We start from the raw sequence: 15478 nt of genomic DNA on the forward strand, positions 1-15478 counted from the left end.
GTGGATGGATGGGGTGCCATAGGGACCCTGTATCTGGAGATCCAGAGTAAAGTGTTCCTTCTCTGTACCTCAAGTCTCACGACTTCAGAAGGGAAGTACCGTGCAAGGCCAACATTCCGGATCCCGGCTTCTCATTCCTGCCAGCCTCTAAAGGCCTTTCCAGCCCCAGGGCTCTCTTGGGGCCTATGGAGGGGATGAGCCAAGCAGCACAGCTCCTCCTGTCCAGTGGAAAAACACCATATCCTGCTGCCTGGCTTTGTCGAACTGACTGAGACAAGGCAGCTGCCAGTCTGATGGGCTGAGTCGTAATGAGGCCAGACAGCCATACAGAAAACACACGGCCTTGCCAAGAGGCATTTATTCTGCCTGGCTTCCCTGAAAGGGCTACCCACCCTCAGCTCTGCTCTCTTAGAACTTTGTTCCTTTCTCTGGATCCTTTAGCCCCACTGTGCCCACGTGGAACATCCTTGGGCTGCCAGAGTACGCTGAGATGCATCACCATCCCAAGGTCAAAGGTCAAAGGAGGAGCTTGTCTTTGTCCCCACCCTAACTTAGTCTTTCAAGCTGGGCGATATTAGAATGAAAAGGGACCTAGCATGCACAGCCCAGGACCATCTAAAACAGACTTAACTGCACCACGTACATGCGTGCAAACACACACACACACACACACACACACACACACACACACACACACACACACACTAAATGCAGCGTAGTACTAGTCTTACGAAAGCAGGGCAAGGGAAGCTCTGTTGAGAGTGCATTGTAAACAGAGAGCCTAGCAGGTACTGGAGCATCCATCAGCTGTTTCAAACTCCAACAGCCTCAGCTCCTCCTGCCATCTCTGGTCCCCACAGCTTCTAGAGTGCAACAACATGTTATGACAGGCAAGATGTCACAGTCCGGTCTTGGCTTAGCAATGCTACTAACTGTGACCATGAGCTAGCATCTATCCATCTGTGGGTCTCAGTTTCTCCATCTGTACTGGAATGGGCTGAGTTCAATGGGCCTACTCACTCGCATGGTCCTGGAGGGTTTTTAAAAAGTCTCTGCATTTTTTCAAGAAGTGCAACCAGAGAAGGAGTTTACTAACTTTGCTAACTCGGAGATGTGAAGCTCTCTCCTCCTCCAGGAACACAGGTCCTGGCCAGCTGCTGTGTTCTCTGCAGCATCAGCCCTCGCGCAGGCTCTCCCCTCCCGAGGGGAAACTGCACCCACTGGACAAGGATACCTACTGTAGCCTTCAACCCACAGAACACTAGCAAGGCAGAGGCACAAGCTGCCCATGGTGCTCCTCCTTTCCTCCTGTCCCAGAACAGCCACTTGCTTGCCTGTGCTTGTATCAGCATTGGCCTAAGCTGTGTCCCCATGGTTCTCCTTCCCTTCCTCAACTGTCTGCCTAAGGCAGCAGGCACCACTTCTTTGGTGGGAGACTGCAGAGTGCATTGGTTGCCTTACCTATAGCCCTCTGACCAGGAACAGCCCATGCTGGTCATCTGGGAGGGTCTTAGGGACTCTTACAGCTCACCCCTCCTCCATTTCTCTCTCTGTTTCCTTGGACTTCACAGAGCTGAACCAAATGTTCCTCTACCCTCTCACTGAGTAAGAAGGAACATCCCCTGCACCCAGCCTGTGGACCATGGGGGTGTGGGATACAGAGGGATAATGAGCAGCAGCCAGAGCTACCAGGCCCAGAGAAAGCTCTATCATCTTCCACCGACAGATCCTACTACATACGCAGCATCACACACTCACACAATACAAACTACATACAGCATAAGCTACTCTGAGAACACAACATAACCCACATACGTAACATCACCTACCCCAAACAGAATATAACCCACGGACATAACACAACCTCCTAAAAACACAGCCTGCTCAAGTAACGCAACCTATCAAATACCACCAACACCACACTTCAACACATAATGCACGCTACACGCAATCCAACCCTCACACCACACAATCCATACACAGCACAAGCCTCACAATACAACCCTCAAATAACCCACAGCACAGCTCACAGATAGCACAACCCTCACATCCAACACAACCACACACATAACATGTCCTCCAAACAGCACAATTATCCCATAAAACAAAATTCATGCATATACGATCCTAGATACAATGCAACTTTTCTATGTTATACGACTCCCATACAACTGTAATCTCCACCCAGCACAATGCCCTCAGTGTAATACAACATGTACATAATACAACTCACACGTATACACAACACAGCTTCTCTTATGAAATGCAACCCACAGGCAGGATTGCAAAAATATAAACTGCCCCACATACAACACAACCTTCCCCCATACAACAGAAGCCCCCAGCACTACAGCTCCCACACAGGACACAATCATCACGTCACATAAACTCTGATAGCGACTTCCATCCTCTTCCCCAACGTGTGCCCTCAGCCCCCGGGCCCCACATACAAATACAGCAGGCCTGCCCTCTGGGTTGTTGTTTCTCTCTCTGGGTCCCAGCACACAGGAGCTCTAGGCTGAGGCCACATTTCTTTCTGCTCCTCCACAGCAGGGCAGGTAAGTGCATAGAGTAGGCCTAGACAACGCTTGATGCACGCTAAGCAATGACAGGCCACAATTGGGGGTAGAAGAGAGTTCACGGGGTTGGGGATTTAGCACAGTGTAGAGCGCTTGCCTAGGAAGCGCAAGGCCCTGGGTTCAGTCCCAGCTCGAAAAAAAAAAAAGAACCAAAAAAAAAAAAAGAGAGAGAGAGAGAGAGAGAGTTCACTTTCCACCACTTGGTAGGGTTTCCTTTGACCCAGAGTCACCCTGAACTCCAACCTGGTGGACCCCCTGCCTTCAAAACTCTGGCTTCCTTCTCCTGTGGACTATAAGAAACTAAGATGGTTAGGTCCCAGGCAGCATCTCATTCTGCAAGCAACTTCAACACTGCATCCTGACAACTGGGAAACTATCTATGTGTGAGTCTAGGGATCCAAAGAGGCCCTGAAGGAGCTTTGGGCTGACATGAGTCATGAGACATCACTCACAAGGGCCATGGTCATGGCTTACTCAAAGCTGCCAGTACTCCCAAGAGTCCAGAGGCCCGTCTGGAGGCCTGGCCTTACTCCATCCCTGGCCGCCTCAGGCAACCTCTGTTCTTCTCCCTGCCCTAGGGCCTTTGCACATCTTGTTCTCTTTACAGGAATACCATTCTGCTTCCCCTCCCTGTTTGTCTGAACAACTCATTCATTGTTCATGCACTCATTCAACAAAAATCCTAAGGGCCTCTCAGCCTGTGGACCAAGCACTGTGCGGGATCCCGGGAGCCAGCCTGTGGACCAGGCAGCTCAGGAAAGTCCCTGTTCTCATGGGGTGTGTGTTCTAGGAAGGGGGCAGATATAGACACCTAACTGCACCACTGAATGAGAGAACACAGTGAGTGGTAGAGTAATTAAAGGCAGGGCATGGGGTCAGGGAAGGCCTTCACTCACAGAGTGTTGAGAGGGACCAGTAGATAAACCGCTTGGGCACACAGGGAAAGAATTTGAGGGTATCCAAAGAGAGGCAGGAAAACTTAAAGGAACAAAAGTTATGATATGGATATGTGTGGAGGGGAATGAGGAGCTTCCTTCCTTCTGCAGATGTCAGTAAGATTCAAATGTCCTTGCAGGAAGCCTGCTCTCCCACCCTTGGCAACGTACATGACCCCATCACCACCTGTCTCTTTGTCTGGCTCTCCTGTTCAGTTCCAGCAGCCATGAAGGGAAGGGTACCACTGTCACAGCCTTATGATTTATGCTTCAAGCTAAGAAGGGAAACAGGCCAGGGCCCTGCTAAGACTTGCTGGGGTCCCTGATTCTGCAGGTAATATCACATCAGGAGTGTCAAGTGCTTCTGGACAGCAGAGAAAGTGCTGGCCTCACCAGAAATCAATTGCAAATCTCAAGCCTCCTTGGTTGGCACCTCTGCTGGGGGGAAGGAAAGCAAGCACTGGCTTCTCTCATTGCCCAGAGATGTCCTGAGTGCTGACTATGTGCAGATGAACAGGAGTGTCTAGGTACAAACACTTTGTGTGTGAAACAGAAGGTATATGGTCACAGCTTGGAGCAAAGTCACGCACAGTGGGGTTGGCTGGAACGTGCAGTTTTGGCTGTTGACAGAGAAAAGATAAGCAGGGAGGGAGGAAGCCTTGGCCTAGCCAGAGGGTCAGCAGGTGCATGTGGGTGTGCAAGGGGTCTGAGGAGGCAGTACATTTGCAAAGCTGTCTTTGGTCACTTGCCATGTGGAGCAAAATGTGACTCATCATCCTTGCCTGCTCCTAGAGCCAAAAGTACCATGTCCATTTAACCAGGCCAGCAGGAGCCCTGCTCCTAGCTGCCTTCACCCTTGCCCTTCTTAACATTCTGGGGATGATGGGAAATATCAGGGAACAGCCAGGCTTGCTTATTTATTCTGGACCCTCTAAAGAAGCTTTGGGAAGGGAAGATGAACACTGACTTACAGATTAGAGTTGATTCTGTTATCTCCTTCAAACAGGAGTTTCTGAAGCACACAGCCTTGAACAGCTGCCAGAACCCCACAGGGACCACCCTGCAGAGAAAGACACATGTCACTAGCAGTGAAAATGGCCCCAAGAAGTTGTCCTTTCCATCCAACAGCCTCCAGTCCCAGTCATGAGGGCCTTCAGCAAGGCGACCTGTCTATGTGTAGACTCCTAGGCCTCACCCTGCTCCAAGGAAGAAGTGACTATTTACAAAGTCAGGTGTGACGCTAGAGACATGACCATGGGTTTTCTATCACTCAGACGACCCCCACCATGTCCGAGGATGGCCAGTGCACCCTTGTAGTTGTGGAGAAGAGAAGCTCAGCCTGACCGCCTGGCCATACCACAGAGGAAGGCAGAATCTGATAGTATTAGCCCTTTCTCCAACAACAGAAGCAGGGAAGGTTCCATGCCCAAGGAATGTGTTGAACGGAGCTGTCCTGCAGCCTCTAGCCACAGAGTGGGACGTCTCCAGGCCTTCTTGAGACTATCCTGCTGAGATGGCCAGGACAGGTGCAAAGCTTCCTCACCCACTGTGGCTGTAATCACCACTGCACGCTCTGCCAACACCTGTTTTGCACACGACACCCTGGCATTTCTTGTAGCACTGAACTCCCTGCTCTTACACTCTGGCCTCCATTTTTGAAAGCGACCCTCTCCAGCTCTACCTGTGAATTCCCCAGCTCCTCCCAAAGTTAGGACTATGAAGGTTTCCAAAGCATCCAAGCATGCTCAAGGCCACCTTCTGCTCCCTCCTGGTGACATCCCAGGGTCACAGGAAGTGAGCTTAATTAGAATGTCCCCAGCAAGGATCACGGGAGCTCTTCTCGCTCTAGGAGCCCCATGGTAATTGCCTGTACTATGTGGTAGGCCAGATCATACCACAGATGCTCTCAGAGGTCACCACGTGAATTAAGGTCCCCACTTTGTGCAAGATAACCCAGAGGAAAGGTCCCTGGAGATCCCCAGACAACTTGCCTTGTTCTGCACAATGCCGTATTTTAACGAGGCAATGTCATTGAAGGAAAAGTTCTGAAGTTTCCATTCTTCACTGAAGCAGCAAAAGGTAGAGCCGAACAGAAGGGTCTTTATCTCCTGGGAGGGAAAAGCATTTTATTGGCTGTTTATAAAATGAACAATAACAAGGTTTGCAGCACAGGCTCAGCAGGAGTTGGTCTTGGGTTCTAGAAGGAAGTGTATTTTCTGGCAGTGGTCTCCATTTTGCAAGCCCATTCTTCTCATATTTGAGGAAGATAAACCTGACCTTAAGGGTCTTACCTCTGGAACGTCTGTAAAGCACACCAGCCCATGCTAACATGGGCCAAGAGTTTCCTTACACAAGCCTTGAAATATAAAACTTTGGCTTCACCAGGGATCCTCAGATCCTCCATCGGAAAGACTGTAAGTTTCCAACCTGACCTCACATTAAAATTATCTCTGGGGACACTTAAAAATAATCCTGATGAGTAGGCCACAGGCCAGGTCAATCAATCAACCACATTCCTGTGGATGAGAGCTGGGTATCCATAGGTTTGTTTGGTTTTTGCTATTTTTGTGTGTGTGTGTGTGTGTGTGTGTGTGTGTGTGTGTGTGTGTGTGTGTACACGTTAAGAATGAAAGCCATGGCTTTCTGCCTTAACAGATTTTAGTTCCATTATCAGATTTTTAAACTGCCCCAAATGATTCAACTTTGCAACAAGGTTTCAGAGCACAAAGTTTGCAAATTATAGTCCATAAACTAAATCTGGCACCTACTTGGCTTTGTGAATAAAGTTTTACTAGCACACACACAACAATGGGTGTTGTTTATATTTGTCTCTGGCTACTTCTACATCACAACAGATATGAGTAATTGCAACAGAGACCATAGCCCTGAGCAAAGTCAAAAGCATATTATCTAGCTTTTGTTAAAAAAAAAAAATTCTCTCTAGGAGGCTACCTATAAGTGATCTCAAGTCTTATGGAAAACCCCACCACCCACAGGGCTTCCTCACCATCTCCCAGTCACGCCTCCATCCCTCCGGTTCTTCAACATCTCTAGGTTTTAGAGGACATTCAGTTTGCAGTCCATGTCTACTAGCCTGAGTGCCTTTGTCCAGAGTGGTACCAATGCTACACACTGACAGGCCCTAACCTGAATACCTCTGTGCAGAGCTTTGCAGTTCCAATTCCACTCTCTGACACCCCATGAGAGTCTGCGGTTTTCAGTTGCAGTTTTACACTGGGTTGGGGGGAGGGGTACTCTGAGGCCTCAGGAAGGCACTAGGACCAGCAAGCTCATCTCCAGCCCTTCCTGGAGGCTCTTCTCAAGGTCAGCGTCCTCCCTGTGGACCTGGATCATTGTCCACTACAATCAGCTCTTTCACCTCTTTCTTTAGTACAAGGAATCTCTATGAAAGAAACACTAGTCCACATGCTGCCATCAAATGTGGCTCACAACACACTGGATAAATGAATTCATCCATCAGGGCTCGGTTCCTCTTTTGTGCCACATACGACCATGAATGTGCTTGGGGTACATTTCCAATGGCCTGAAAACTACAGACCGGCGTCTTCTGGGTAGACTCTGTTACTACCCTCTGAGCCATAGGGACAGTTTTGGGACACCGGTGTGTTTAACACCAACCCAAAAGCTGGAGCCCTGTCCTCTCCCATCTGTGAAACCCACTCCCTTTGATTGATTTGGGACATCTTGCTGGGCAGTCTCTGGCTGCCTCCAAGGGCCCAGCACCAAGTGGAAGTGCCTTGTGCAGAGGACCGCAGCCATGGATGGACAGACATGGGTGGCCGGCTTTGGGTTCTCTTCCATGTGGTTCTGTAGCTTCAAAAGCTGGACAGAGAGCATAGGGGAACAAAAAAGGGAAAGGGAAATAAACTCTAGAAAAATCTTTATCATGATCAACGTGCTAAGTAGACACAGGAAAATGGAACAAGAAGTTGGCTCCATCTCTAGAAGCTTCTAGATTTTCTTCTGGATCCTGGCTGAAGTGCTGGTGTGGGATAGCAGGAACAACACTCCATCCTGCAGGAGCCTCCAGCCAAAGGAGGGGTAAGCCACCCTAGCAACTGAGGGTCCTGAGGAACAACAAGAGATCTCTGCCAAGGAGGCCATAAGGCAGGGAACCTGCGTCCTGCCGCCATAGGTCCATCCAGGAGACCACACGTTCATACCTGGGTATGCTGAAGAACTGCCAGCCCTCCCTGTCCTTCCAGCTCTGCAGCTGCCTGGAGCCTAGTGCATGAAGTTAGTGCAGGCACACAGCCAGTCTCACAGGATAACTACCTCACTAATGCCACACTGCTGCAGGTAAGCAGCTCTGGGCCATCAGAGAGCAGGGTCCTACAGCATCTAGAAGAGGAAAACACAGCCCCATCCCCACCCCTTTGTCTCAAGGAGGCAGGGGAGCAGCCAGGACTAACGCTTTTGACTGTTTTCTTCCTGACACTAGGATCAGGTTCCTTACACATCACATCAAAGTTCTCACTTCCACAGTGACCAGAACCACTGAGTCAAAAGCGTCAAAGTTGTGCCATCGGCATCAGATATGTTCAATGTAGACTCCCTGAGCCTTCAAATCAACACCTACCTTAGCCAGAGAGAGGTCAATTGGCTTGGACACAGTTAGAAGCTTGAGCATTGACGGAGGTGGGAACAGGACAATGTCTTCCTTTATCAGTTCATCTTCAACATCCTCTGAAAGAAAACAAGGCCATGGCGTGTCTCAAGGGAAACAGAACAGGGAGTCACTCAGAGCACTACCACACAGAGGAGTTTGGAGAACCTTGGCTAAGTGCCTCAGCCTGGAAACCAACCTCTGTGTCAGGCCCCGGGGCTCCCCAACCAGGAAAGAAAGCAAGGAGGGGCCCACTCCTGGACACCATCCCACCTTCACTGTGCCACAGGTGGACAGAGTGAATCAAGCAAACACCTTAGGGCCTACAGCCAGTGGTCCAGGCCCAGCCAGGCCCAAACAGGCCCAGCGCTGACACAATCTTTAAAAAGGTAGGCAGGAGACACAAGTCTGTCACCACAGGGACACATAACAAGAGGTCAGCATTAGAGGAGTCATGATAGTGTACAAACAATAGTAAATTCTTACGATCATCATTAGTATTTATTAAACATTTGAGTTGAGCAACCCAACCCCAATTTGGCCTTTTGAGAGCTGATTACTATTGTTCCCACTTACTAAAATGGCGTAAGGCCTAGGCAGTAATGTACCTGCCCCACGTTGGTCAGGGAGAAAGTGGCAGGACACCAGCCACGCTGATTGTAAACCAACTGGTACCGTGCCTTCCCAGATCCCCACCCAGCAGGGACTCCATATCTTGGGTATATCCTCGCACAGCTGGGATGATCGAGGCTGAACGCAATCCTGGCAGAGTGTGCAGCAGTGTCAGCAGCAACCTGTGACATCTCAGCCAGCAAGACCCTCCATCCTGCCCTCTCTGTACAGCATACACTAGAGTGCTAAAGGACCCCAGGAGAAGGCACCCTGGGGTAGGCATGCTGGCGAGGCTGAGCGCATACTCCCCAGACAAACTGCCAGGGTGGGCCTAGCATTGGGGGGTGGGCACAGAGGGTAACCTCAGGGCCCAGGACAGCTGCCCACTCAACCTCCTCACCCCATGGGGAGGGCCAGCCACCACACAGGGAAACTCATCCACTGAATAAAGAGACAAGACAAAACAGTGGGGGTATGGGCTGTTAGAAAGGGCTTCAGCAGGGCTGGGGGATGAGAGATGGAAGGCAAGTGGGATAAAAATGACTAAAATTCGTCTGTACATGTATGAAACTGTCAAAGAATATTTTACTAAGGCTGAACTTTAAGTAAGAAGCCAGATTTAAATGAGACCTTTCTTAGTTTGAATAGCCTTACAAAAATAACCAGAAATGGAAACCAGATGTTCAGGCAGCAATGCGAATGTATTTTAGAGACGTGGTGCTGGGTAGGAAAAGGAAGAAATCAAACGAGATGGCAAATAGACACATGCATACCAAGCAATGCACCGCACTGTGCGGAACAGATGCAGCTCATGCCTAGATAGTGAGGGCTCAAGGGAAATCAGGGCAGAGAGGAAGAGAACACGCTGACAGGAGGACTTTGTAAAAATACACGGTAAGAGCAGAGATGTGTGGCTAATCCCACCACCGGCATCAGAGGCCCCAGCCTACCGGGCACAGCACCCTAAGTCGCCCTACCAGCCCTAAAGGGCTCCTTGCACTGTTTGGGTCAGCCGGGGGTGGGGGTGGGGGATTAAAAGGACAGTATTCAAGCTCATTTGGAGAACTCTGGTTGGTATGTTGGGTGAGAGTTGGGGAGGGTCCGAGTCTGGGATGGAGGACAGGTGTCTAGGAAGCAGGACCCCATAACGCATATGGGATGGGGGTGAGCTGAAGAGCAAGCAACCTCCTTTGGCTTCTGCAGGGAGAACCAGACCTAGCACAGGGAGCTGGTTCAGGACCACAGAGCAAGCCTCAGGGCCAGATGTGGCGAGACCGCCATGCAAAGGAAAACAAAGCAAAGAGGAACGACATGCTGGCCAAGACAGCAAACTGTGCAAATGCCAGTGGTTTGAGAATGCTATTTTTAAGGCCATGATATGTGTGGTTGAACAGAAGCTAGGGGTTTGTTTTCCCATTTCATATACCCTTTGGAGGGGAAAAGAAATAATGAGGGGGCAGAAGGCATGTGGGTGGAGAGAGACAGAGAGAGAGAGAGAGACAGAGAGAGAGAGAGAGAGAAAGAGAGAGAGAGAGAGAGAGAGAGAGAGAGAGAGAGAGAGCCACATTTCCCTTCAAGTGGTATCCAAAGAGACCAAGAGGCACAGTGCTGATGCTATGAGATAGGGTCACTCTGACTTTGAACACACTTTGTAACCCAGGCTGGCCTTGAACCTAAGGTAATCCTCTTGCCTAAACTTCCAAGAAGCTGGAATTACAGGTCTGCATCACGAGCCCTGGTATTATGAAGTGCTCTATTAAACATCCATAGCTAATATACAAAGATGGGAAGGGATGGGACAGTATGGGACAGAGAGGCCCAGAACTGATGGAGGTACCATTTGGTTCTCCAAGAAATCCCAGCCCAGATAAAGAGAGGGAGCACTTCAAACACAATGGAGTAGGAACCTGGGCAAAGGATCAGGGGCAGAGAGGGGTCAGGGAAGCAGCCTGTTAGGGTGGCATGTGAGTAGGCTGTGAAATACTCCAAGGGCTGACTAGGGACAACGGAGCCTCACCCACTCTGCCCTGCCTCTTTCGAGAGTTCATCAGCTCCTTTCCGGGGTTCCTACATTGAAACCCATCCTGTACTAAGTCTATATAGCCCAATGCATAGCCCCAATCTTCAGCAACTCTTGGTACCTGGTGATTTGGTCCAAACCTTAGAACAACACTCAGAATTCTCTCTGCCTGCCTGTTCCAGCCCCATTCTGATGCCCACTTCCCTTGGGCCCTGCTCCTCTCGGTGAAGCCTCTCTCACTCTCATAATTGCCTCTCCTTGTGCAGTTCCTTCATATCTTCCTTGAGTGAGACCAGGCCCATCCTTCAAAGTCCAGCCTAAATGCCACTGTTACAGGCCTTCCAGGGCCCATCACAGAACTCTCTCCTGTATCTCTTGAAGTTCACACATTTCTATGGGAGAACACCTGTCTCTTTTGTCCCATCCAATTCTGCCCTCCAAGAAAAGATGTCCTCCACTCAGGACGGTCTACCTTCAGCAAAGTCTCACTTATGCCTGCAGGGGACCTCAAAGGCTCCTAACCCAGATACAGAAAGGATACAGAAAGGACGGCTGGTCCTCTCCCAGAATGTGCTGCCTCTTCTGTACCCCACATCTCCTGCCCCTCAAACTCTCTCTGCGCTTCTCTTCCCTAACTCTGTTCTCATCTTTCCTTTTTCTTGTCCAAACCATCATCCAGGCCAGCAGCAGAGAGGGCCCCTCCTTCCAGAAAGCATGTGCATGTACTTCAAATGCTCTGGGAACTGCCAAAAGCCTTCCTTCCTAAAGGGGCTTCTGAAGGCCAAGCACCATGTTGCTTTGTGTCCAAACATGAGTCACTTTCATCAGAAAAGCTTCAAGAGCTGCACAGGCAGAGGCTTTGGATCCCAGGGCTTCTTGGCTCCATCCTTCACTCTGCACAGCCATAGACAGGAGCCTGCCCTTCCTGGGCAGGGCCACATCATCCCCACCAGCGGTTCCTGGTGATTTCTGAGGCTCTGGTACCTCTGAAGTGTGTTGTGCAGCATAAACAAGCCTGCCTCCACGATCAGAGCCTGCCCTGTACTTTCAGCTAGATCAAAGCTGCACGCCCAACACGGGCACTTCTGAGAGTATGGCTCTCCTCCTACAGCTTAAAAAGAAATGCTTTAAAGGGAGAAAGAAGTGAAGTAAGTGAATAGCTTTAATGTGCCAAACAAAGGCAAACAGGTAAAGGGGCTGGCATCCAGGAGGAGAGCAGACTCAAGAGTGCTCAGGTCCACCCTCTCATGCCTAACTTGAGAGACTACCAGACTCTACCTACAAGGATTGCAGACAGAAAGAAAGTGTTTCAAAGCTAGAGTGAAAATAAATGTTCTGTCTTGCTCTCAGAGTGCAGTGGTACCGGTACAGCCAGTGTGAGAGGCACAGGTCTGAGTGAGGAAGCTGAGCCCCTCACCCTTCTTCATGCATTCTGTGTCTCAATCATGCTTGTAAACCTTTGATGTGGACATGCCACCCCAGGCAGAGCTACCTCATATTTTGACCTGGGACTATTGTCCAAAAACATTCCAAATGGCCCCAAAGAGCTCCTGTGCCTGCAGCTGTGCAGTACAGATCCAGTTCTGCAGAACCTAGTTTCTGTTGGCTGGTCTGGTTTGGCTTGGGGAAACAATCCATTCTTTGTTTATTTGGTTGGATGATTTGACTTGTTGTGGGAGACGTGGTCTAGCCATATGGTCCAGGCTGCCCTCTAACTTTGGATCCTCCTGCCGTAGCCTCCTGGATGCTGGGGTGGCAAGCACGTGTGACTCCATCCACCTATATTACCAAACCCTCTTCTTTGTATGTTTGTTTGCTTGTTGTGTTTTTGTTTTATTTTTGAGGACAGGGTTTCTCTCTGTGTAGTAGCCCTGGCTATTCTAGAACTCACTCTCTAGACCAGGATGGCCTCAAACTCACAGAGATCTGTGTGCCTCTGCCCCAGGAGTAAAGGCATATGCCACAACCATCCAGCTTCCAATCCCTCTTTTAAGGACTATTTAGAAAAGAAAGGCAGGCGGTAGATGGAGATGCTAAGGAATAGAGCGCCTGAGGTTCGCGGAGAGGAGTCTCCCACCCGGAGGGAGTCACATATGCAGACGCAGCCCAGCCGGATGAGCCTCACCTACCCAGCTGCAGGGCGTCTGGCTTATCACCCGTCCTGTCAGACACCAACTGACTTTTCCTGAAAGAAAAAGAAAAATGTCAGTGTAGAAGAAGCGACTGCCAGAGGACTGCAATCCATACAGATGACCACAAGGACCACTGGCTGTGATACCCAGAGACAGCCTTAAGCAGGCTGCGTGCCAGCAGAGCTCACGGACATGGCTGCGACACACTGTGGGGACAGCCAAGGTCAAGCCTTATCATCAGTGTGTCTGCCTCATCTCTCATGGATTCAAAGTCAGCTAGCTTTCTTCCTTCCTTTCTTCCTTCCTTCCTTCCTTTCTTCTCTCCCAGCTTTCATGTAAAATACCATGTGTGGCCATTTAAACGAGACTTCTGGGATGTACCAATGTATGTGAAGGAAAGTGGCCCTGTGGCTCTGACTCGTTATTCATGTGTGTGCATTCAGAGCCTTCCAGAAAGACTCCGCCCATGTAGTAGCTCTGCTCAGATTTGTTTTCCTCCATCAATCTGAACCAAAGGACACAGAACACATTGAAAGTAACACTCTTACATCATCCTCCAAAACCTCACTCACTATGTTGAAAATGACAGTTCTTTTGAATATGGCATTGAAATATATTTTCCTCCACCGCCTTTGCACAGTAAGATATGACTGCAGTAACAATCATAGTCTCGCCTCGGGACCCTCCATTGAACTGGCTTCCTCCTGAAGATGTATGAAGGGTGTGTGTGAAGACTGTGTGGGACACACAGTTCTCAGACCCTGTGCCTGTGCTTCATGAGACTCTCATTTTCTCTGAGGCTCCAGAGTTCTGTCACACTCCCTCCCAGGCAGGCTGCTCCCCCTGTGCCCATTCCACTCAGCAAAGCCACTTTATTTTATTCAAACCCAAAGAATCTCAGAGCCCTGTGCCATCATGATTTCACAGGGGTTTGTGGGGTATGGTGGTAGGATGCTCTGGGAAGCTGGGAAGAGGGGTCCGCAGATGCAGAGCTCCCCGCCTCAACCATGAGGCAAAAGTAAGTTGCACCATCAAAAGCCTCTTCCCTCAGACTCTCCCCAGTTCATCTGTTCCACAGCAAAGACTGAGGACTGGGCATTTTGATTGAAGAGACAGGGAACCCAGGAACAGGCAAAGAACATGAGGCCCAGGCACTTGCCCAAGATGGATTCTGTGAAGCATTTCAGAAAGGTACAGCAAGGACATCCCTCAAGCACTCCAAAGCCACCAGGGCCCTCTTAAATCTACTTGTCGTTGCTTCTTCCTCTCTTATTTATGGAATCTCAGCAGCCTCTTAATGCTGTCCTGACACCTGGAGTGGCCAGTCCTCAGTCCTTCCCATGATAGTGTACAGACTGACAAGATACTGCACCCACTACACAGTTACTTAAAGGTCCCTGCTACCCCCTCATCACCATCACCTACAGCAACTCCATGTTTACAAAAAAAAGAAAAAAGAAAAAGAAACCTACAGCATTAACAACAAAGCCCTCTCTGGCTCTTTGGATTATGTCAGGCACTAGACTATGTGCTTTGAAAACCTCAAAGGCTGTCTGTCTCTCAAAACTGCCTTTTGAAGTAGTTATTTCCCTCGGTGTCAAGAGAGGTGCAGCAGTTTTCCATGGCTTGCATCGAACAAGAGGCACCACAGAAATTGAACTCAAACTGGACTCCAATACTAACAGCCATCTCACCTAACTTCTTTGTAAAATATAAGCCCGGCTTCCAAACACTGCTCTGCAAGGCTCTACATGGCCTGCCACCTTCCGCCCAGAGGCATCTGCAGCTGAGCCATCACACCCCGGCCGTGTTGCCCTGTACTGAGAACGTCGGGATGAGCCAATGCGCCTTCTCACACATGCTGCCCTTTACCCTGAATACTCTGACAGATTCCCATTGCCCTAAAGCCCAACTGCAGGGCCCTCCACCTAAAGCATGTTTCCACATCCCAGCATAAATCAGGCCTGTCTCCTAGGCAACAAGAGGGCAAGATGGTGTGGCAGGGTAGCCCACAAAGATGTCCACATTCTAACTGCCAGAATTACCTTACAGCAAAAATCAGAATATGAAGGATCTGCAACAGGAGGGTGACCCTGGGTCTGGAGGTAGAAACAGTGTACGTGTCACAAGTCAAGGAGACCTAATCCAGGAGAGATACGGTGGTGAAAGCTGACAGTGGGCTGACACACTTTGCAGGTAGGAGAGTGCAGTGGGAGATCTAGCTCCTTGGCAGTAGTCCAGTGAACCTGATTTCAGATCTCAGCCTTCAGAATGTACTGTGAGACAATACATTCATGTTGTTCAGCCACAGAGTGGAAGATTTACTGGGGCACCAAGGAGGGAAACTGGACCACAGCATTCTCTTGTCTCACTGAGTGCTGGATGTCCAGTACTAGCCAGTGTTCCACGGAGGCTGTTAAATGATGCAATAACCCTCAGAGAAACTAGGTGATTTGCACAAGCCTACATGATCTAGAACTGCCAATCCAGGGACTCGAACCCAGGCCACTGGTTTCAAACACTCCACTCCGTTCACTCCTTTAATTTGCACATGCTGCTCTTGCCAGATATTT

At 49.7% G+C, this 15478-nt stretch overlaps 1 protein-coding gene across 1 annotated transcript in view; it reads right to left on the reverse strand.

The window, feature by feature from the left end:
• Mindy4 (MINDY lysine 48 deubiquitinase 4) overlaps positions 1-15478 on the reverse strand; it is a 104538-nt gene that overhangs the window by 42805 nt on the left and 46255 nt on the right. Inside the window, exons 6-9 of the mRNA XM_032906447.1 lie at positions 12903-12958; positions 8115-8221; positions 5506-5622; positions 4486-4574 (exon numbers count right to left, since the gene is read on the reverse strand). Coding sequence (XP_032762338.1) covers positions 4486-4574; positions 5506-5622; positions 8115-8221; positions 12903-12958 — 369 coding nt within the window. The remainder of the gene's footprint in view (positions 1-4485; positions 4575-5505; positions 5623-8114; positions 8222-12902; positions 12959-15478) is intronic.

Source organism: Rattus rattus, chromosome 6 (genome assembly GCF_011064425.1).
Source record: "Rattus rattus isolate New Zealand chromosome 6, Rrattus_CSIRO_v1, whole genome shotgun sequence".
Taxonomy (NCBI): domain Eukaryota; kingdom Metazoa; phylum Chordata; class Mammalia; order Rodentia; family Muridae; genus Rattus; species Rattus rattus.